The 23,232-nt window shown below is 37.7% G+C and overlaps 1 protein-coding gene across 1 annotated transcript; it reads left to right on the forward strand.

The window, feature by feature from the left end:
- The first annotated feature begins 2,491 nt into the window (after positions 1-2,491).
- LOC132546069 (transmembrane channel-like protein 3) lies at positions 2,492-21,323 on the forward strand. Its single transcript, XM_060209766.1, has 22 exons — positions 2,492-2,613; positions 5,353-5,505; positions 7,197-7,272; positions 7,840-7,921; positions 8,707-8,813; positions 8,998-9,096; positions 9,816-9,955; positions 10,817-10,964; positions 11,701-11,744; positions 12,300-12,459; positions 13,263-13,372; positions 13,872-13,941; positions 14,515-14,697; positions 15,137-15,265; positions 16,608-16,675; positions 16,810-17,049; positions 17,147-17,272; positions 17,559-17,637; positions 18,654-18,696; positions 19,085-19,454; positions 20,658-20,809; positions 21,286-21,323. Exons 1-22 carry the CDS (start codon positions 2,492-2,494, stop codon positions 21,321-21,323), a joined length of 2,739 nt encoding a protein of 912 aa, XP_060065749.1.
- Positions 21,324-23,232: the final 1,909 nt, after the last annotated feature.

A 23,232-nucleotide genomic window follows, 5' to 3' on the forward strand; every position in this document is an offset into this window, starting at 1 on the left:
CATTTGAACAAATTTGATTTTAAAACGACTTCTGCACGACCATGATGTCGATAATCATCCCTGGTATTTGAACCTAGAGACAGTTTTATAGAGATATGAGCGGACATATGGGTTGTGTATGACTTGCTTCTTTCGAGGTTATATTTTTTATGAAAATACTAGGGCATTTGTGTCCCCCAATCACTGTCTATCCTTCAGTCGTTGAGTTATGAGGCAGACAGTTGTTGCTGTCATATTTCCAGATCTGCCTCATGTTATAGAGATAAAATTCTACAGTGGATTGAACGACCAAATGATACCACCAATGAGTAATGTGTGGTGGAAGTGTTCGTTGACTTGAGCCGGTTTTCTGGGATAGCTGGTTGGACTTGAGCAGGTTTTCCGGGATAGCTGGTTGGACTTGAGCAGATTTTCCGGGGTAGCTGGTTGGACTTCAGCAGATTTTCCGGGGTAGCTAGTTGGAGATTTATTGGAGAATTCACCATACAAAAGCATTGTTTTTTCAGGTGATAAGATGTGTGCTTGCTAAGCATTATACTAAACAGTGCAGGTCCTGAACTACTTCCTGGTGATTTTCAAATGTGGTTAATGGATTTTGGATGGAGGCATGTTCTAAATTCTTGTGTAAGACTAACAAAGGAAAGCCTATATAAACATTATCAGATCTTCCCAAAGACGAAACACTTGTTCCGGTTTTACAATCTTTCCGTTAATGATTAAAAAAGGGAAAAATCACTCAGTCCTGAACGTCTCCCGAAAAGTCTTTTTCATACGGGCATTTAATGTTATCACAGTGCGCCCGAACTTCCAAACTCAAGAAACGCCTTACCCTCCGGACATAGGAACTCCTTCAAATAAAGGTGAACTATGCTCGAGGCTATTTTGTGAAACCTGTTTCCCATTGTTCATTTATATGGCTGATGTCGATGAAGCAAAAGATGGCTGTCCTTCTTGAACACATTTTCTTTTTATCGTGGTACCATTTTAAAAGTCGTCGTAGACATTTTTTTTCGAAAACTGTCCTTGATTGATATTATCTTTAGAAAGAAACAAGTTCATGGCTATGTCCACTGTACAGGCTCCTTTAAACTAAGGATCTCAGATTATCTATACTTGTGCTGTGACGACATAAAAGCAAGTTGTATAAATTTGCCATCTACTGACAGCAGCATTTCAGCTTTCCCTATCTGTGATAAAAATATAACCATCGAATAAAAAACGACCGTTACACTGTTCACGACGATTCATCTAAAACTGGTAATCCTTCAAGAACATCAGTAATGCATTACAAGGATATTTTGAGGGTAACCAGGTCATGTATCGTGTTTTATTATCACTTAATCGACGACGTTTTTTTTCATTTGGTGTTTCGATACCGTCTCTGATTTACTGTTACAAGTATATTGATTGGGCTATAATACCAATGTACTGAACAGACCAGTATACGTCATATTTTCATTGATTCTTGCCAGCAGAAACGTTTGTGATTAATGACGTAACAGGTACTTCTGGTGGTACAAAATGTATTTTAAAGTGCTAAGACGTGTTTGCAGTTCTACCAACAGTGCAGTATATCTAACTCATGGGTATTTATTTTAATTATTACTTACGGCAGTCTTACAAATAAATTACAACTGTTACATGAAAGCGAACATGTACAGTATCTTTATACGAAATTGCGCACGTGTAAAATTGGACACGAAACGTCCATATAGACTGCACGCGAGACTCCTGTGTTACTGCTTCTCCACCATAGGGGCTCATATGTAACTTCGTGATTTACTATTCGGTTTTGATAAAAAAAATCTTTGTTAGTTTTATCTCGCTGTTATGAATGAATTATTATTGCAACGAGAGGCTTCGGACAGGATGATTCTCTGTCTCTGTCATAATACTGTTACTTAGAGCCAAAGTGTTCGAATCGAGCGGGACCACCCCTTCTCTTCATTGCTTTCCATTTTATTCTTTGTAGTGCTACCATTGATAATTAAAGTAATTCAGGACCAACCGGTTTATATTGACCAGTGTCCGTGTGTATCATGCACGTGATATGCCTTCCCATAAGGCCACTCTGCCTCATCGAACACCGATAAATCAGCTCGCGTGTTTGTGGTGATTATTGGTGGTATAAAACCTATAGGAAGTGTAAATCTATAGAACATTTAGGGTACAGTAATAATCACTCACTGTCGATCATTGCGCTTGAAAAATTAACAACACTAATTAATAGTAACACGTAATACTGCATCAATGTAATGCTGGGCAAGACATGCATTTATTGTTAATCAAAAGCACGAAGAAGGGGAGACATTTTCGCGAAAGGTTGACCACCCGTTCAGAAAATTCGACACGTAGCCTAGAAACATGATAGAAACGAGAAACCAAATGATCGCGACATTCTCTTTGCTTTTTGTTGTGATATGAAATAATCTTTTTCAAAATTCCGAAAATCACCAACAACGAGAGTCGGATAGTTGTGATGCGTAATGTAATGTCAGGTCCAGGAAGTGTCACCGTGTCCTGTCAAACAGAAAGAAGTGGACCGGGCAAATCGAGGTACAGGAAACCGCGGAAGACGTCTGCTTCTGTCATCGCCGACTTCCTGGAGAAATGGTAAGGACGACAGATAAGCTGTTTCTTGGTAAAAGACGACAGATGGAGACTGCGGCATATTGCCAAGTCAGTATGGTGTATTTGAATTTTCTGTGTCGCTATAGAATTCGAGAAAACAGGAATTTTCAAAGTCTTTATTTCCCTTTCTTTTTTTGCTTCCCTGTTTTTCTGGCAGAACATTTATTAGAAAAAGCCGCTCTTATGATAGAAAGTACACGTCTTTTATTTTACTAAAACAATATTTAGAAAACTACTCGTTTAGGTTTGGAAGGACGTGTCTACTTAATTTAACGATACTGAGACAGCTACTCGTTTAGGTTTGGAAGGACGTGTCTACTTAATTTAACGATACTGAGACAGCTACTCGTTTAGGTTTGGAAGGACGTGTCTACTTAATTTAACGATACTGAGACAGCTACTCGTTTAGGTTTGGAAGGACGTGTCTACTTAATTTAACGATACTGAGACAGCTACTCGTTTAGGTTTGGAAGGACGTGTCTACTTAATTTAACGATACTGAGACAGCTACTCGTTTAGGTTTGGAAGGACGTGTCTACTTAATTTAACGATACTGAGACAGCTACTCGTTTAGGTTTGGAAGGACGTGTCTACTTAATTTAACGATACTGAGACAGCTACTCGTTTAGGTTTGGAAGGACCTGTCTACTTAATTTAACGATACTGAGACAGCTACTCGTTTAGGTTTGGAAGGACGTGTCTATTTAATTTAACGATACTGAGACAGCTACTCGTTTAGGTTTGGAAGGACGTGTCTACTTAATTTAACGATACTGAGACAGCTACTCGTTTAGGTTTGGAAGGACCTGTCTACTTAATTTAACGATACTGAGACAGCTACTCGTTTAGGTTTGGAAGGACGTGTCTACTTAATTTAACGATACTGAGACAGCTACTCGTTTAGGTTTGGAAGGACCTGTCTACTTAATTTAACAACACAGAAAACTAATCGTTTGCTATATAGAAAGACATGCCTTTTTACCAAAAACAATGTTAAGAGAATTACTCAATTAGGATAAAAAAAATACTTTTTTCTAAAAAAAAGTATTTAGAAAGCCCGTCGCTATTGAAACAATGCAAAGAAAGTTACTCGTTTAGGATAGAAGTACGTATTTTTTTGTTAACCAAACCAATCTTTAGTGAGCTATTACTTTAACAATTATCATATTTGCTATACTGTATCAAATTTAAATTTGTGTTGAAAGGTTCTAGTCACTTGTGTGTACAATGTTCGAGACTGCAGGTGGTAGACACTGTTAGTGGACTTTTAGTCCCCGATGTTTTCCATAACTTGCATGCCACCTTTATTCATTCAAATTAATATACATGTACACTTAAACTGCTTTAAAATCATCAGACATTTATAATTTTTGCAGATTTTATTAAAGTATGGGGCTAGTGTGTCTCCCTATGATAGTATATATTGACTTTTCTTTCGATCAATTTTTCTTTCCCTCAGTTATCTCCTTGATTTCAAAATTTTGGCCTTTTGCATCACTGGCGAGTCCTAGCAGGACTCACCAGCTGTGTAATACAGTCCCATTCATAATTTAACTCGTACTATATTTAATTCTAAATTTGTATCCAAATAGGGAGCCTTAAGTTGGTTCATAGACTCTTAGTGCCGTTCAACAAAAAACGATATGTTCGCAAATTGACGCATGCTTGTATCTGAAACCGGAACAGGAATTGAACTCGCAAAATTTCAAATGGAAATTAAGACTACCATATCTTTTACAAACAAATCGGCCTTATACTCGCGTCAAAGCACGAATTAAGATGACATCATGCGAGGTGGACTTTTTTCGTATTGACAACATATATTTCGGAACATTTTGTAATAGCGTCGAGGAAGAGTATTTTAAAAAGTGGAACTTCTCATTCAACTCGTCAAAATGCTCTCTCATTTCATTCTAAAATTGTGTAAATGATTTCATGTGGATATTGAATGTGGCTGTTATCAAAGATGCTGACTCCGAGATACAATTAGGAATAAGTATATCATCGGAATTAGTATTCTGTTGCAATGCTGTTACACGCTATTACACTCGTAGGATCAGTCTGCAAATACAGCTCACATCTGTAAATATCTACAAGAAAGTCAAAATACCAGCAGTGTTTTATGGATCTGTGGAGTGACCTAACAGCGAAAGACAAACAACTAGACTTATTTCAACACTAAGCGGTTAAAATCATTATTAATGTAAGGAAGTCTTATGGAGGTGTGAAAGAATGCTCGGTATAAGTAAAATTAATTGCGAATTGAAAGTAGGAAATTACCATTTCCACATTGCTAAATTAATAGCCCTTTACTGGAGATAGAAACCAAAATGTATTATTCACTTTTAGGTCGTTTGTACAATCCTTAGGAAGGGACTGTCTTTCTACCTAAACAATACTTTCTGAACTACTGTTTCAGGTTAAAAGGTACTTGACTTTTAACTAAAACAATACTTAGAAAGCTGCACACTTGAGATAGAAAGCAACTACCTGTATACTTACACAATATTTAAAGTGTTAATATTCCAGGTTCGGCAGGGCCTGTGTTTTTTATTTCATAATACTTACCAGTTACTCGTTTATGCTAGACAGTACCTGACTTTTAACTTAAGTAATACTCTAAAAACTGAATGCTGTTTTTATAGACTCAAACAATGTATAGAGAACTATTTTCTGACATCTATAACTCGGTTTTTTAATGTGTACCTTTATGAACTGCAGTGACCAGGAAGACATTAAAAAGTTGTACCACGATTTCGATGATTCGTCTGATGACAATGAGGATATCTATGAAAACATAAAACTTCAGAAGGGGATTATTGAAAGTGTGAGGTATCAACCCTGGAGGATGTCAAAAAAACTCACTCTCACCAGGTAAATTATTACTAGAGAATGGCACAGAAACTCACTCTCATCAGGAAAATTATTACTGAGGGTGGCACAGAAACTCACTCTCATCTGGTAAATTATTACTAGAGAATGGCACAGAAATTCACTCTCACCAGGTAAAATTATTACTAAGGATGGCACAGAAATTCACTCTCATCTGGTAAATTATTACTGAAGATGGCACAGAAACTCACTCTCATCAGGTAAATTATTACTGAGGATGGCACAGAAACTCATTCTCACCAGGTAAATTATTACTGAGGGTGGCACAGAAACTCACTCTCATCAGGTAAATTATTACTGAAGATGGCACAGAAACTCACTATCACCAGGTAAATTGTTACTGAGGATGGCACAGAAACTCACTCTCACTAGGTAAATTATTTCTGAAGATGGCACAGAAACTCACTCTCACCAGGTAAATTATTACTGAAGATGGCACAGAAACTCACTTTCATCAGGTAAATTATTACTGAAGATGGCACAGAAACTCACTCTCATCAGGTAAATTATTACTAGAGAATGGCACAGAAACTCACTCTCTTCAGGTAAATTATTACTAGAGAATGGCACAGAAATTCACTCTCATCAGGTAAATTATTACTGAAGATGGCACAGAAACTCACTTTCATCAGGTAAATTATTACTGAAGATGGCACAGAAACTCACTTTCATCAGGTAAATTATTACTGAAGATGGCACAGAAACTCACTCTCATCAGGTAAATTATTACTAGAGAATGGCACAGAAATTCACTCTCATCAGGTAAATTATCAACGAAGATGGTACAGAAACTCACTCTTATCATGTAAATCATCACCGGATTACAAAGGAACGAACTCTTATCAGGTAAATGATTACTGCAAGACGATAATAGAAAGCAATTCTCATCCGGTAAAGTTATACAATTGTAGACTAGGAGACTTTTAACCTGAAAACTTTCCTTTTGATACTGAGGTGATGTGTGTGATAATTTTTTTTTTTTTTTTGCAGCTTTAAGCTTTAAATGTTTCTTATGTTGCTTTGTCATCTGGCAGGGCATTTCAATCACGGACAATTCTTCAACAAGCGACATCTTTCTGACATCAATTCAATAGTATGGTACTTAATTGGCATTGTTGTGAGAGTGTCGTATTCTTCTTGTTGGTCTGTGCAGACGGTCTGTCTTGGAAATGGCGGGATCGATCTTATAGAAAATTCTATGCCTAGAATCCCGAATTCTCTCCTCTAATGATCTCCAACAAAGACCTTTGTTGATAGTAGTGACGGTAGACCTACTCTCCGGAGCACTCAACACAAACGTTATTGTCCTTCGCTCCAGCTTCATGATATCTGTCAGATGATGAGGATTCCATACATAGCTCGCATACTCCACGTACCAAGGAGTACATTCTGCGTAGGAATACGAGTGTCCAATTAGCCTTGTGATTTAGTACCAAAGATTTGGTGACCATTCTCAGAGAGTAATTTGTCAAACTATGCTTTCGGCATCGACAGACCTGAAATTAAGGTGATGAAACAAAGATGAACGAAACAGGCAATAGGGTTCCGTTTGGACACCCCGCCCACCCTTTGTGTGCCTGTTGTTCAAGCTTAAATTCAAATTACTGACGTGTTTAAGAGGTGTGCGTTACTTTTGAATACTTGTTTTCCTTGTCTATTTTATTTTTTTATAGTTGTGCGAAGTCGTATTTGGAGAAACATGAAGGCCAACTCTCGAGAAGTAGGGGATACCGAGAGAAAGGTGCACGGGTAAGTAATTTATCGAGAGTCCTGGATACCGAGAGAAAAGTTCTCTAGTGAGTACAGTGTAAAGAGGGCCATGGGCACTGGAGAAGAGTGTTCAGTGTATGGAGGGCCCGGAAGTATAACGATAAATATTTTGTAAAGATACTCCTAGAAAATGCCCCGTCTGATGTTATGTTTATGTGAATGTAACCTACATCTAGACTGAAACATTTCGCCATTGTTTCAGCAAGTATGCATTCGCGTAATTTTGAGGATCTATACCAGATGTGCTGTGTATGTCATAGGGAAACGTGCCGCGATGCATTTTCTTGATGCATGTATTCCGGAACGATATGGTATCTTCAAAAAGGTTGTGAGATCGTAACGTGTGTTCCAGAAAACTCTGAGATCATGGCATCTGTTCCAGAAGGGTATGAGATCATGGCATCTGTTCCAGAAGGCTATGATATTGTGGCATCTGTTCCAGAAGGCTGTGAGATTGAGGTGTTTTGTTAGGACTGTTGGAGCGTAATGTAAGTTCAAGAAGGCTAAGAGATCGTGGTACATAATTATTTATCGTCATCTTCCTAGGTATGGCGACGATTGAGACGCCTTGTTACAGACACGGTAGCGTCTCTGACCCCCTGGGAGGTGAGAGTGAAAGCAATCGAGAGTAAGTACTACTTCTTTGAGTGTATTTTAATCCTGAACAACTCCAATACCATATGACATAATTATACAATGATACCAGCTTAAATATTTACAGCTTCAATAGGCCACGCGTCAGTATATGTAGTGGTGTAATTGCTAACAGTTATCAAACTGTTTATGGTGTCTAATAAAGCTTTATAACCGTCTTTAGGAAAGTGCTCATTACGCCTTTCAATGTCTTCTCCTCCTGTTTCAACTTGGCAATCCCCCAAGTATTGTACAAAAGACTTACAAGAGAATATTACGCTTTATTACAAGAAAATAGTTACAGTAGAGACAGACGATGCATTCAACTGCATCCTACAGCTGTTTGACCCTACTAGGACTCGTCAGTGATACTAATGTTAAGGGAGTAAATTTTGAAGCCTTGGCGGCGACTAAGGAAAATCCGAATCGATCGAAAGAAATGCCAAAATCTAACAAGGACAAACACTAGCTCATAATTCGAAGTGCAATATCTCTGATAAGAACGACAAGTACAACTTATAATCTGAACCATGCCACTATTTAAATGAATTAAAACATAGCATGAAAGTTATGGCAAAACTCTGGAACCAAACATCCACCAGTAGTTTTTACCTACTGCAATCGCGAATACTATAAAAGTCACACGAAATGGTAGCTGAGACATTGATCATATTATATATGAACAGGATGAAGAAAAAGTCCGACCAATAAAACTTCAGGTTATGTACTGATATCGAACAAGCACAGGGGAGACCTTTTATATTATTTCTTTCAATCGAGGTCATTTTGGGACGGTGGTGGCGTCTTATTTCCTGTTCCTGAGGTGGCTTATCTGGATCAACGTATATCTGATGCTTATACAAGTCTGCTTTGTCATTGTTCCGGAGGTAATGCATGATGTTAAATTCGTAAGCCTTATAACAAGAGAACGTAATGATACACGATGTAACTGTTGTGGAAAACAATGAAATTTCTCTTGTAAATACTATCAAATTTATCCAGGAACTTATCCAATGTACGTTGCGTTGTTTCTCGTCCGATCCAATTGACTTTTTGTCTATCATCCTTCAGCTAATCGGGGGTGATAGCCATGGAAGCATTGGACGTAAATCCATTCCGGTGTCGGAGCTGGGAACATCACAGGAATTGGGAACAATCTGGGACGCTGAGGTAAATGATGTCGAAGTTCTTCAAGTCATTCAACCACATTTTTAACTGCAATTCCAATCAAAAGCCGTCTCTCCCACAATTTCTGCCTATGCCTATGTTGCTTTGTCTACAAAGTGCACAGCGATATATTGTCACAGCTTTGTTTACTTGATATAACAAACATACCAACAATATTTCAAAACATTTATCTTGAACGCCTAGTCGATATTTTTTGCCATTTACGTATTAGTTATCTGCCCACTAAATTTGAACGACACAAATTCGGAAATAAGTTGTTTATAGGATTTATATGTATTCTTTATTTCCCACTCAAAATCCCATTGTGTGACGGGTGTCGTCTTAAGACAATTTACGGACAGCTTAAAACTTTACTCACGGCCTTTTTCGGTCGTCCATATTCATTATCAACTAAGGTCCTAGCGTTAAAGAGTTGAAATATATTTTATCTCGAAATCTGAACAATCCCTAAATACTTCTTCGTTTGCTATGTATCAGGTGCCGCTCATATCGTGTGTGAAGATCTGGACCTTAATACATGTAGTTTCAAATTAAGGTCCAGCAGAAAATTGCTTTGTGATGTGTGTAATATTTGTGGTTTCCTGCTTTATGTAGATATCAAAGAACTTCGTGACGTGCCTTTCATTCTCCAGCAATAGTGACGAGTTTTTCTGATTCCAGTGATAGTGGTTTGTTTAATACTTACGATTTTCTGTTCCCAGGGTATTGTCAAGTATTCGGTGATGTTTTATGGTTACTACGGCAGTGAGCGTGTGCTCGGTCAGGGATACCGACTTCCTCTGGCTTACCTTGTGTCCGGCTTCGCCACCTTTGCCATCAGTTTCTTCGTTGTCCTTAGAAAGTAGGTCCGAGTGCAGTCATCTTCAGCTTTCTTGTGATAAGAAAAACACAAAAGAAAATACCAACTTGTGAACATATTCATTATCCAAACTCAAATTCGAGAAAAACATATGAACAAAAGAAAAAATTACACGAAGAGTCGTGGAAATAAAAGGAGAATAATACCAGGTGTTCTCGAAGAGTAAGCGTCTCCTGCTACATCGACGACACCCGTCATGTGATCTCACGTTTCCAAGGGAAACTACAGATTTCCTCACAAATTTCCAACATATCTAATTTCATATTGCATAAGGAAATAGAATATATTTAGAAATCCGGTATTTTCACTTGCATGTGTTGTCAGTTGCCGACATCCTCTTCGACAACAAATCGTGATATTGATAACAAGCCTTTGAATATGGAATCTACTATTAGCATGTTAACACTATAGATTGGGGATGCAGGGAGGCTGCCACAGAAATTGGAAATTGAAAATAGAAAAATCGAAATCATTACGCTTATCATACTGTTTGATAAAAAAAAAACCAGTCCCTGTTAATTTCATATAATAAAAAAGATGGAGCTAATCGGCTGATGTAGAAGAGTATTTCACGCCATTGATTTGCGATTCGGGTGTGTATATACGATTCACAGTCAATAAATTGCTTGTTTATGGACAGGACTGCTACATATTTACCGAGCTGTTAAAAAGGCAAATTTTCGCGATGTTTTTGATATTTCATTTGTAGAATTTGAAATCAATGGTCCAGTGAATATTAGGGATGGAAAGCGAAACATAAATTTCGCATGAAGCTTTCTTTCTCAGATGCTATAGATGTTTTTTGTACATAATGATTCCCAGATACCTAAAATCCTTTTGTAGAATGGCGTCAAATTCCCGACTGAGTCGGCTATCGAATAAGGACGAGCAATACACCTTCTCCTGGCGCTTGTTCTGTAGCTGGGACTTCTCTATAGGCAACACTGAGACAGCCACCACCAAGACTGCATCTGTAGTGACAACATTCCGGGTAGGTAGGACAGCACTATAGACACCAAGTAGACAGCCACAACCAAAACTGATATGTAGGACAGCACTGTAGGCCACCAAGACTGCCTCTGTAGTGACAACATTCCGGGTAAGCAGGACAGCACTATAGTCACCATGTAGACAGCCACAACCAAAACTGATATGTAGGACAGCACTGTAGGCCACCAAGACTACCTCTGTAGTGACAACATTCCGGGTAAGCAGGACAGCACTATAGACACCATGTAGACAACCAACACCAAATCTGCACCTGTAGTGACAACATTGCGGGTAAGTAGGATAGCACTATAGACACCATGTAGACAGCCACCACCAAGACTGCCTCTAGTGACAACATTCTGGGTAGGTCGGTCTGCATTGTAGACCACCAAGACTGACTCTGTAGTGACAACATTCTAGGTGGGTAGGACAGCACTGTAGACCACCGATACTGCCTCTGTAGCGACAACATTCTGGGTAGGGAGGACAGCACCAAAGTTGTCCTCGTAGTGACGGTAAGGTAGAATTCCTAGATTGCAATAATCGCTATCAAATTAAAAACGCCTCACTTATAACAAGCTCACGGGTAGAGATGTCTTTACATAATTCGTTTCCGTTGTATACGAGATTCAAGTTCTCAGATGCATCTTATGTAAAGGCTGTCAAAACCGTACCTCACATCTGAAGCATGTGTCTATATAAAATCAATCAAACGCCGTACACTTTCTTTTTTACAGGAAGCTATACTAGAGGAGAAAGAAAAAGAAAAAGACATGAACAAGTACGTACAAGGTTGTGAGGTCGTTGGTTCATATCAATATGTTTTAACTTCTTACAATCAAAAGACAAGATAAGATATCAGTGTTCAAGTTTGTTTCACTATGTTATACATAATCATTGAATGAAATATGTTTGTGTTATGTTACCGACCGTTCATAAAAGATCTCGATCTAGATCAAACTTGTGAATATACGAAAAACTATTTTGAAAACATAAACAGCTAACACAGCGACTTTAGAAATGGCGTGGAGAACGAGGCAAAGTGTTTTACGGAGAAATAAAGGACATCGAATTTTCTGTCAATGGAACTTCTTGAACACTTACCTTTCAACTGATCAAAGGTGAATTGCCTGGTTTTCCTATTCCAGAAACACGTTGTTAGCAATGCATGGGCCCTGGCTAACTTGCCCTTTTGGTTTTACTGTGACCGGTTCAAGTTGCTGGCGATGGAGAGATTCTGGCTAACGTGTCCTGATTGGCTTTAATATTACAGGCTCTGGTTGCTGGCGATGAAGAGATTATGGCTAACATGCCTTGTTTGGTTTTGGTATTTCAGGTTCAGGTTGCTGATGACGCGGGTCCTGGCTAACGTATGTGTGCTGCTGATGCTGGGGGCAAGTACGTATGCCATTCAGCTATGTGTTGAGAGGTCCCGCCAATTGGACATCCGCAAACGGCGGGGTCATGTCGTCACGGGATTCTGGCAGGAAAACGAGGCAAGAAACATTCCTATTACGAATTGTTAAACAAGTGGTTGTCAGAGACTAACAGAAGTCCCTTGTTAAAGTTTACACTGAATTCCGAAGAATTGTCAGCATCCATTATCTAAGTTAATTATCCGGTGTTCGATACTGATGTCGTCCTGGTTGATTTTTGTTACTATTCAAAATGCAAAAACAAGTAACGTAGAATTTGAATTTTGCCTACTCGATTGTGCAGGGCAATTAACTATTTTCAGTTGTTTGTATGACGTTCCCCTATGTACTTTTTTCCTTTTCTACTAAAGTGTACGCCCAGTGATTCCTTATTCCGAAATTACGATTCACTGTGGTGTATGAAGGGCATCGGTGCCATGTGTTATCGTTGCAATGGTTCCCACTTTGTAAACATAAGATTTCTTTCCGTTTCATTTAAATGGTCATTGATTTTTTCCCCACTTTTCCTTTCGAACTGAGATTTTGTTTACACCTTCTCTCTTTTGTTTCCGTCAACAAGTAATCTTCGCTGTTTCAACGTCAATTTGTTATTGTTTGTTATTTGGTCTGCTCAACCTTTATTTCATAATCTTGATAATTGTATGTTCTACTTTTATATCTCTTTTTGTTTTAATTTATCTTTTGTCTCTTCAGACGTAATTAGATATTCATCGTTTCCATGTTAACTTTCTATGTGCAAAAATTATAACTGACTTTTCAGATGTTTGGTTTTTTGTGTCTCTTTAACTCGCACTGTACGTCATACTTCGTCTCGTTTTCCGGATTTTGTGAATTAAACCGTTCTTTATTTGTACTCCGCACAGCTAACACTGGTAATGACCATTATTTCCACCATCTTTCCCAACATCTTCGACATTTTTGCAGTCCTTGAGAAGTACCACCCCCGTATTACTCTCCGTTGGCAGTTAGCCAGGTAGATAATTCCTTGAAATCAATGTAATTATAAAAGACATCAACTATGTTTTGAACGAATGAATGTGGTTTTCTCGTAGCTCTTCGAAAGGATTAAGATTTGAAAGTGACCTGGATATCACTATGCGTTAGTATAATTCCTTTTATCTAATATCTCCTGCTTTTTATATGGTAACCTTAATGAGCCTTATTTACTAAACATAAAATGATAATATGTTTATGTGACCCTGGTCAATACCAGCCGTAATATTCCGCTTGGATACAGAAAGCTACAGAGCTCGATTGGTTGAGCGCAAGACAAGTGAGCTAGAGGTTACGGGATTGAATTTTAGAGGAAACACTGAAAATAATAATGACTTCTGTGACGTGGATTATAACCTAAATGATTTTGAGTTATATCATTTTGTTGTGCTTCTGTGTAAAAAGTTGCAAAGTTTTGAAATTATATATAAAGCAAAAACAATTGTAAATGAATTGGAACAGAACGATTGATATTTCAGGATCTTTGCACTGAACCTTTTGAATCTGTATACACTATTCATAGCGCTGTTCTGGAAGCAACAAGACATGGTGAGTATATTATACCTAGACTCAAGAATGATAACACTATCACGTGGTAAAAAGATCATTTCTCTTCTTGGCAGATGGATGTCAAACTATCTTAATAACTGTATGTATTCCTAATTTCATTTATTTGTATTCTTTTTTTCTCTCCATCATCTGATATAAGAAAATTCTATTCAATTATAGGGTTAGTTCATCTCCCCATTTAGATTTTGACTTTTCTTTCGCTCACTTTGGATTTTCCTCAGACGCCTCTTAGGCTTCAAAATTTAGGCGCTTAGTATCACTGGTGAGTCTGAGATGGATGGAACAGCTGTATGATGCAGTTTAATTAATTTTATGACTCTACTTTATTTAACTCTAAATTTATATTTAAAGGAGCTATTCACTTGTGTGTCTTTTGTATCAGGAAAGTCGCCCGTAGAAGATATTTTCCATGTGGTGGTTTTTTGTTTTGGACTCCTGCATATATTGCTTGTAAACTCGATCATTCTAAACATCTGCTATAAATTGAAGAATGGAAGCCACTCTCATAAATGCCCTTATTTACATTTGAAGTGTTTTGTTACTTTTTTTCAGAAGAAAGAATTGGAAGAGAAAATGATCAATGGCACTCTTACTAACTGCGAACAAACCACGAGCATCCTTCCGGTTAATGTTACTATACCGCCAGCGACATTTGGCTACAAACCCTCGATCTGTAACGGCACGGAGTCGGAGGAAATGGCTGCGAACTTGTGTTGGGAAACCATGATAGGACAGGTCTATTAGTTATTTGTTTTTTCGTGTGATCATTAAGATAAACTTTACCAAGAAGGACCCCTGACTTCTCGACATTGAAAATTATTAGTTCAAACTGCAGATTGAATAAGATTTGCGCGATGACCCTTTGAAAGAGGGCAAAAAATATAAAACCAAGTGCTCAGGAAGGGTAAGCGTCGTATGTTCATTATCGACATGAAATCATTGATCGATCACATTATGTAACGTTTTGAAATGAGGACAAATTTAACAGCTATGGAAACACCAGGCATGCTTTTGAGTCTCGAACATGCATAACTGCATATCCAGCAAGAAAAAATATATATATTCAAATGAGATCAGGATGGGGACCATAAAACTTCCATGTGTGGTCTTCGTCTCTTCTCTTAAAACCTGCCACCAAAACAGGTATGATTTTGAGTATTTTGACCCTGAACAGGAAGTGGTGAAGCTGACGTTGATGGACTTAGTGGTGGTACTGGCACAGATTATTGTACTCGACTACATACGAGGTCTCTTTGTTCGTTACTGCAACCAAATGTGCTGCTGGGACTTGGAAAAACAATTTGTACGTTCATCAGATAATATGAATCGCACCTCTTCTCTGATAAGTATCTGTGGAATATCTGTTGAAAACTACACCATGTGTGACACGTTTACCTTTCTTCCTAATTTCCTTAGCGATGGAATAAATACAATATTAAAACCGTAAGACATACACGATGAATGCTTATACATTTTGATGTAAAAACAAACAACAAAACAAAAAAAACGTAAATAATCATGTAAAATATGTTTAAGTAAATAAACCGGAATCAATCGATCATACGGACCAAATTTCAAAAATAATTGCCAAGATGTAAAATAAATATGTAAAAGAATCGGATATTTTCCCATCGTCGATGCAAGATATAGATAACATAGGGCATTGCTGTATTTTGTTCAACATTAGAGATAATTGTTTCAAGCTTTCGGGTAATTGGTAACGCGATTTCATCTTTCATTTTCAAGATTTTAATTTTGCGCTCAGTCACACTTATATAAATGTGAAACAAGAAACAAGGTCTCATAACAATGAATGGTTTTGTGTAGATCATAACGGAATGCCATAGAGTTATATCATAGTATCATTAGATAGCTAAATCCTCCCAAAACCAGGCGAGATACTCAATAAAGCGGTGATCAAAGTTAATGGAATGTTCACACCGTAAGTTATACGTTCTGAAAATTGTATGTAAACGAATAACCGGAAGTGATAAAAAATCAGGTAACACTGTGTGCTTGAGTTTCATATATCATCTGACCCATGTGTACCCCGAAGAACCCCTATCTTGATCGCCATGTTCAGACCTGGGGCTGATCATGAAACCGTTCTCGTGCTCAAGAATGAATTTCATGCGCAAGCCTTGTGTTTTGTTTGAGTTAAAAAATAATAAATAAGGCTGATTTTCCCAAAGATTTAAAACACAATTTGAAAGAACTTCAAGTTATATTCAATTTTTATATTTGATATTTGTATTATTTTTATATGATTTAGGCGAATTATAAAACATTGCTTGAGCACATAATATTTGCTTGAACATGATCATGATTTCATTAATACGGGCCTTGGTCCCCGACAGACTGCAAATTAATTAAGACGTTATCGTATAGGCTTCAAATTGAAACTTCGCAAAAAACGGGAATGCGTTTTTCCAAATAGAAAATATACCATTGTAGTATGTCTTTGGACACACTTGACGCAATATTCGTGACATATATACAGACAAGGCGATAGAAAACATGACAGCACAAGAAGAAGTTTTAACACTATTTTTGCAGAAGACACTGAAATCATTCAACTATAAAATTGAAAAATAACACGTGCAACGTTTGTTCTTTATTCCTGTTTTGATTTTGTATGTTGATAGCCGGAATACGCCGATTTTAAGACTGCTGAAAACCTGCTCCATCTCATAAACAACCAAGGAATCGTTTGGTAAGTTATGAAGTTGTCAACGCAATTCAAAACGAGTAATCGACGTTGAGTGTTCTCACAGTTGTATTAACGTTTGTAAATGATAATTTGCGACGGTATAAAATATTACATGAAGATGTATACATCTATTCCAGGTTGGGATTATTTTTCGCGCCTGGGCTTGCTGTTCTCAATCTTCTAAAGTTGTTCATCCTAGTGTATGTACGGAGTTGGTCCGTCATGGTGTGTAACGTTCCGCAGGAGGCGATTTTCCGCTCGTCACGCTCTAATAATTTCTACTACGCCCTATTGTTGGTGATGCTGTTTCTCACTATGCTACCTCCTCTATTTGCTATCGTTGCTCTAATTCCGTCACCGCACTGTGGACCATTCAGGTACGTCAATAACAGCACTCACCCAAGTTTAGCAATGTCCTAGTATTCTTCTTACAGAGTTTAATATAAATCCGTTTTTCATTTTCATATAAACCAGCGGCCAACAACAGATGCTGAGTACCCTGACCGACACGATTGAACAGGACTTACCGAGCGTGGCGGGGACCATTCTCGACTACTCTTCCTCTCCGATAGTTATCGTACCGGTCTTTATGTTACTCGGGTGCGCAACCTAGTGAACATGATACACTAGTTTGGTGAAAAAAATCTAGTCGGTTTTTTTCTTGTGAAGTTAAACAGAGGTTTGTTTTAGAGATTTCCAGTTTTAAGATACTGCTTCACTCAATGATCTTGCTGAAACAATAAAACGTTTTGAGGAATTCTTAGCATGCACACAGTATGCAAATAATGAATGTTTATCTTTTGTTGAGGACAAATTTTATTTGGTTTAGTATTAATATTTTCTGAGACAGTTTCACCATTCTCAAAGTGTTCATTTCTCGCCACAGAATGCTCATATATTACCTGACGATTGTGAGTCAGTCTCTCCGGGACGCCAACAAGCAACTTCGCATAGCGTTGGAATATGTAAGTTACTCAATACTTAGGCACCAGCAACAACATCTGTGTTCCAACATCACGATTTTTCAATTTATGTAAATGGTTTTCTTAGCTCATAGACAAAGTCATATGTATGCCTTGCTATTCTTTTTTCAGATCTGTAGATTAAATGTCAGTGTTGCTATAATTAGGAAATCCTAGACACAGCTAGTGGACTTTCGCCCTGAGTATCATGCATGCTATGATTTTGGGATGCGAAAAGAAGAACTTGTCTTGATGCATCATAGAGTTTTGAAATTTGGGTTACTGCACTTCCCCAAGTGTTTTCGGTCATTGATTTTGCCTAATTTTGACTTAACTCGGTCGCCTTATGGGTTTGAACAATTTGGAAACATTATGATATAGTTTAATTCATAAAAGTTTATACAAAGTTCACGGATTCCTTTGCTGATTCCATCGAGATAACAAATATTGTGTAACACCAGAAAATCAAGAGTTTCATTTCCACAACTTCTCAAAACTAATCTATCACACACACTTGTAAACATGTATGATAAAAAAAAACATGAGAATGAATTGTCACATCTTCTTGATAATTTGTACAATTCCTTCTTAATCACGTCATCAATCAGCACGAAGATCGATCGCGAGATTGGTAATTACTCTGACTCTATTCTAAAATTATCTGATGTATGGAAATTACGAAATTTATCTAATTATTGGACTGCTGCACCTCCCCGTTTATATTTTTACTTTTCTTTTGATCACTTTGGATTTTCCTTAGTCTCTTCCTAGGCTTCAAAATTTAGGCACTAAGCATCACTTACGAATCCACGAAGGACGAAACAGCTGTATGATGCAGTTAAATTCATTGTTTGGCTTTACTGTATCTCACTCTAAATTATAAACATGTGCTGTTCATTTTTGTGTCTTTTTGTACAATCTTTAAGAGACTATGGTTACGTTGAAAACATTAGAACAATATGACCCCGCCTTATCCCCCAAACAACTGTTCGAAGTAATATATATATATATTTAATTAGGAGCGGACCGAGGGGAAGAGAAAGATATATGCAATGGCAGATGGTGAGTACTCGCCTTTTTATAACATCTATCCTCTATCAATTTGCTTATAGTCGCAGCGGATGTTAACCATAAGCAACAATATCATCTAATATTCTTATAGAACCACGATTTACTTTCAAGCCTCTTCATCAGACGCAGTAATGTTACACTTTACGGTCACTGAAGTCCTTTATCGTACCTTTATTTCATTACAGCCACATGGGAGCTGAAGTCAGACGGCTAGTCAACCAACAACGCACGTGAGCGAAGTAGGCGTAATGTTTCGAAGGCGGAACCAAGGAAGAAACAAGGTGGATTGGGCGAAGTCGGTATGTAAAACTTGCATCCTCATTAAGGTTATAGAATTAACTACTGGTGTTGTGTCCTATAGGTTTTTAATTTTTTTTAGCCATTTCCATGCTCGCTGCGACAAGAGTGGCAAAGATATTATCTGCTGGTCCAACGTCTAAGGTCAGACCATCGACAGCTGGGCCCGCTTCTAAAACGACCAAGGGATGGAAGATCGCAGCTGATAAGGCTGGACCAAGTCAAACGATTGATCCTGGACCAAGTAAAATTAGCTTACTGGAGACAATATCTGACACAATGCGTGACTCCCAAACAGGAAAAAGACAAACAGCTCTAAAGATGGCCAAAACAACACAGCCGAAATCTTACTCTCATGTAGCCAAAACATCGGGGACGGATAATGAAAGACATCAGACGCAGGTGGCCGTTGTGCGAGCTACACAGAACTTCAGGAAACTTACGAGTAAAAGGTATGTCTGTAAGTTACTATGTTTATTTTGGTAGTATAACAGCACCATGTGATACATCTACAGGTGACATGTATCATTGCTAAAACATGTACTTTCTCAATGTTGTTCTAAAATTATCTGATATGTGGAAATTACAAAATTTATGTAATTATTGGGCTGCTACACCTTCTCATCTAGATTTTGCCTTTTTTTCGATTACACTATATTTTTCTCGGTCGCCTCTAAAATTTGGAGTCCTCGGCATCACTGACGATTCCTAGAAGGACGAAACAGCTGTATGATGTAGCACCACTGACGATTCCTAGAAGGACGAAACAGCTGTATGATGTAGCACCACTGACGAGTCCAAGAAGGATGAAACAGCTGTATGATGTAGCACCACTGACGAGTCCAAGAAGGACGAAACAGCTATATGATGTAACATCACTGACGAGTCCTAGAAGGACGAAACAGCTGTATGATGTAGCACCACTGACGAGTCCAAGAAGGACGAAACAGCTGTATGATGTAGCACCACTGACGAGTCCAAGAGGGACGAAACAGCTGTATGATGTAGCACCACTGACGAGTCCAAGAGGGACGAAACAGCTGTATGATGTAGAACCACTGACGAGTCCAAGAAGGACGAAACAGCTGTATGATGTAGCACCACTGACGAGTCCTAAAAGGACGAAACAGCTGTATGATGTAGCACCACTGACGAGTCCAAGAAGGACGAAACAGCTGTATGATGTAGCACCACTGACGAGTCCAAGAAGGACGAAACAGCTGTATGATGTAGCACCACTGACGAGTCCTAAAAGGACGAAACAGCTGTATGATGTAGCACCACTGACGAGTCTAAGAAGGACGAAACAGCTATATGATGTAACATCACTGACGAGTCCTAGAAGGACGAAACATCTGTATGATGTAGCATCACTGACGAGTCCTAGAAGAACGAAACAGTTGTATGATGTAGCACCACTGACGAGTCCAAGAAGGACGAAACAGCTGTATGATGTAGTTTAATTCATTGTATGGCTCTGCTGTATCATTTAAAATTATTTGGATATGCTATTCACTTGTGTCATTTGTTCAATCTTTTTATGGTACATTCTTGTATGCTACAGTAAAGATCGCATAGACTTCACAATAAAGGTTTCTGTGTATTACGGTATGTAATATTTGTCCGGTAGATAAGTACGATAAACCATGTTGTAGCTCGTCAATCACTGAAGGTTCTTCAGACGGACGACATTATACCGATGATAGTCGAAGGAGAATCGGAGACCGGAATCATTGGAACATCGCAGGACAATGTAGTGACGGTAAGGAAAATAGCACATCTGTAGCTTCTGAATCCATGCACAAAGGTAAAAGATAGCTCATAAGAGGACAGCGCCACTATATCAAACGTCATATTCAATACCTTGTAATGATACTGCTAATAAAGAAACCATGGATGCATTTTCTGTTCCACATTTATAGCTAGATAACAAAGCTATTAAATGCTTATTTATGTGATCATGTACATTAATGATTAGATACGGCTTATGATAATAGCGTGTGACGTTCAACATGTGATGGCATATCACTGGCACTGATTTGTATGTATGCTTGTTGTACCAACAAATAAATTCCTTGAATATGTTTAATTGTAACTGCCAAGAACACTCATAGCTGAAGTTTTCAGAACGTTCATTGATAACAATGACAGTAATAACTTTCTAGACTCATGAAACAGCTGTAGGATGAATTCATTCTGTGGCTCTATTGCATCTGATTATAAATTTGAATTTAAATGCGCTATGCACTTATTCTTTTACCATTTTGTTGTCTTGAATCCCAGATATAGATGAGGTACCAGAAGATATGGAAGGTTGTTAAAGAGTAGGATATCGTCGTGCAAACAAGAAGCTTCTATTCCGAGTTCACGTTCACTGACAAGGGCCTGTCGTACATTAGACAATTACGTCATTTGACTCCAAATGGATTAGGTGTAGGTGAAGACGAAGTCACAACTTTCGGAAAAATCTAATGATAATCGTTACTTCATCAACAGTTCACACGGAGTAACTCCATAAATTCCTACTCGCGTGGAAAGCAACGTCATCGGCGACTGCTTCAGTACTTTCTGGCCAACAAGATACTATCAGGGACGTCCCTGATACTATCAAACTATCTGAAAGTCTGATCTGTTGATCATGGATTTATCCCTTAATGCATGTCCATGATTATGTCCATATAGACGAGAAAGCATCTCGGACCTTCACGACACACCATAAAATATGACAATATTTCTGGAAAGGAATAACAAAATCATTTAACTTTGTTCAATATTTTATTGTCATGTGCGTCTAAAGGGACAAATCACACTGACAAAGCCATTCGTTAACAACAAAATGGCATACGACTTATACATTGTCTATCCTTACAACTGCGGCCCGTTTTACCCGACTGTCTTGATACTAACCTTAGTTAGTTACCGTGAAGTCGTCATACGTAAAACTATTCACGATATACATTTTAATTATGTGAGTTCCATATTTGATCCCAGACCTCCAATTAAATATTATGACGTAATCTAATTAAAGCTTATAACATAGCAAGTCTGATCTGTTTTGTGAAATGGTTCACAACGCATATCGAAAAAGGTGTGCCTCTTCATGTGACATTTTGTATTAAATTCTAATTGTGTCATATGTTGCTATGGTGTATTTCAAGATCTACAAAAATTGAAACATGAAGTTCGATTAAAGCTGTAGAATTAGCACTTAAAATATAGCTCGCAGTCTTCAAAAACGATATTACCCCAATCACAGATATAAAATATTGAGAGACGTTTAAAACTTAGGTTCAATCGAGAGTCTGCACTGGTGCTTATTTTCTAGAAATATTGTTCAGCTATCAAATCCAACAAGATGGCACATACTGCATATGGCGACCACATTCAAAGCTTAGATGTTTTTATAGAGAAAGTAGAAGTGATAAATCACCTTAGTAAACCTACAACAAGCGATATTTACAGTCTCTTACCTAATCATTCATTAAATACCCTGACCTGAGGATGAACACATAAAATACTATAACAATTACACAAAATGTTTTGTACATAAAATGATTACTTCATAACTACATACATTAAACATGCAATGTACAAGTCTGATGACACAGGAATTACATTAAATATACAATGTACATATCTGATGACACAGGAATTACATTAAATATACAATGTACATGTCTGATGACACAGGAATTACATTAAATATACAATGTACATGTCTGATGACACAGGAATTACATTAAATATACAATGTACATGTCTGATGACAAAGTAATTAAAAACATTAAACTTACAATGTTCAAATCTGATAACAGAGTAATTACATACTTAAAATATACATCTCTACTCCAATATTACTACCATGATTTATTTATATCTTATCTAATAATCACAATGAAGGAATTACAAATTATGACACAGGAAACATTAAATATACAATGTATGTTGATCACACAATACATTAAATATAATGTACATATGATGATCACACAATTACATTAAATATACAAGGTATGTTGATCACACAATACCTTCCCAAGAATGGCGAGGTATGTTGATCACACAATACCTTCTAATAATGACGAGGTATGTTGATCACACAATACCTTCCAATAATGGCGAGGTATGATGATCACACAATACCTTCCAAGAATGACGAGGTATGTTGATCACACAATACATACATTAAATATACAAGGTATGTCTGATCACACAATTACCTTACCAATA

This window comes from Ylistrum balloti, unplaced genomic scaffold (assembly GCF_031769215.1).
Source record: "Ylistrum balloti isolate Yb309-2 unplaced genomic scaffold, AGI_CSIRO_Ybal_v1 Utg369874, whole genome shotgun sequence".
Lineage (NCBI taxonomy): Eukaryota > Metazoa > Mollusca > Bivalvia > Pectinida > Pectinidae > Ylistrum > Ylistrum balloti.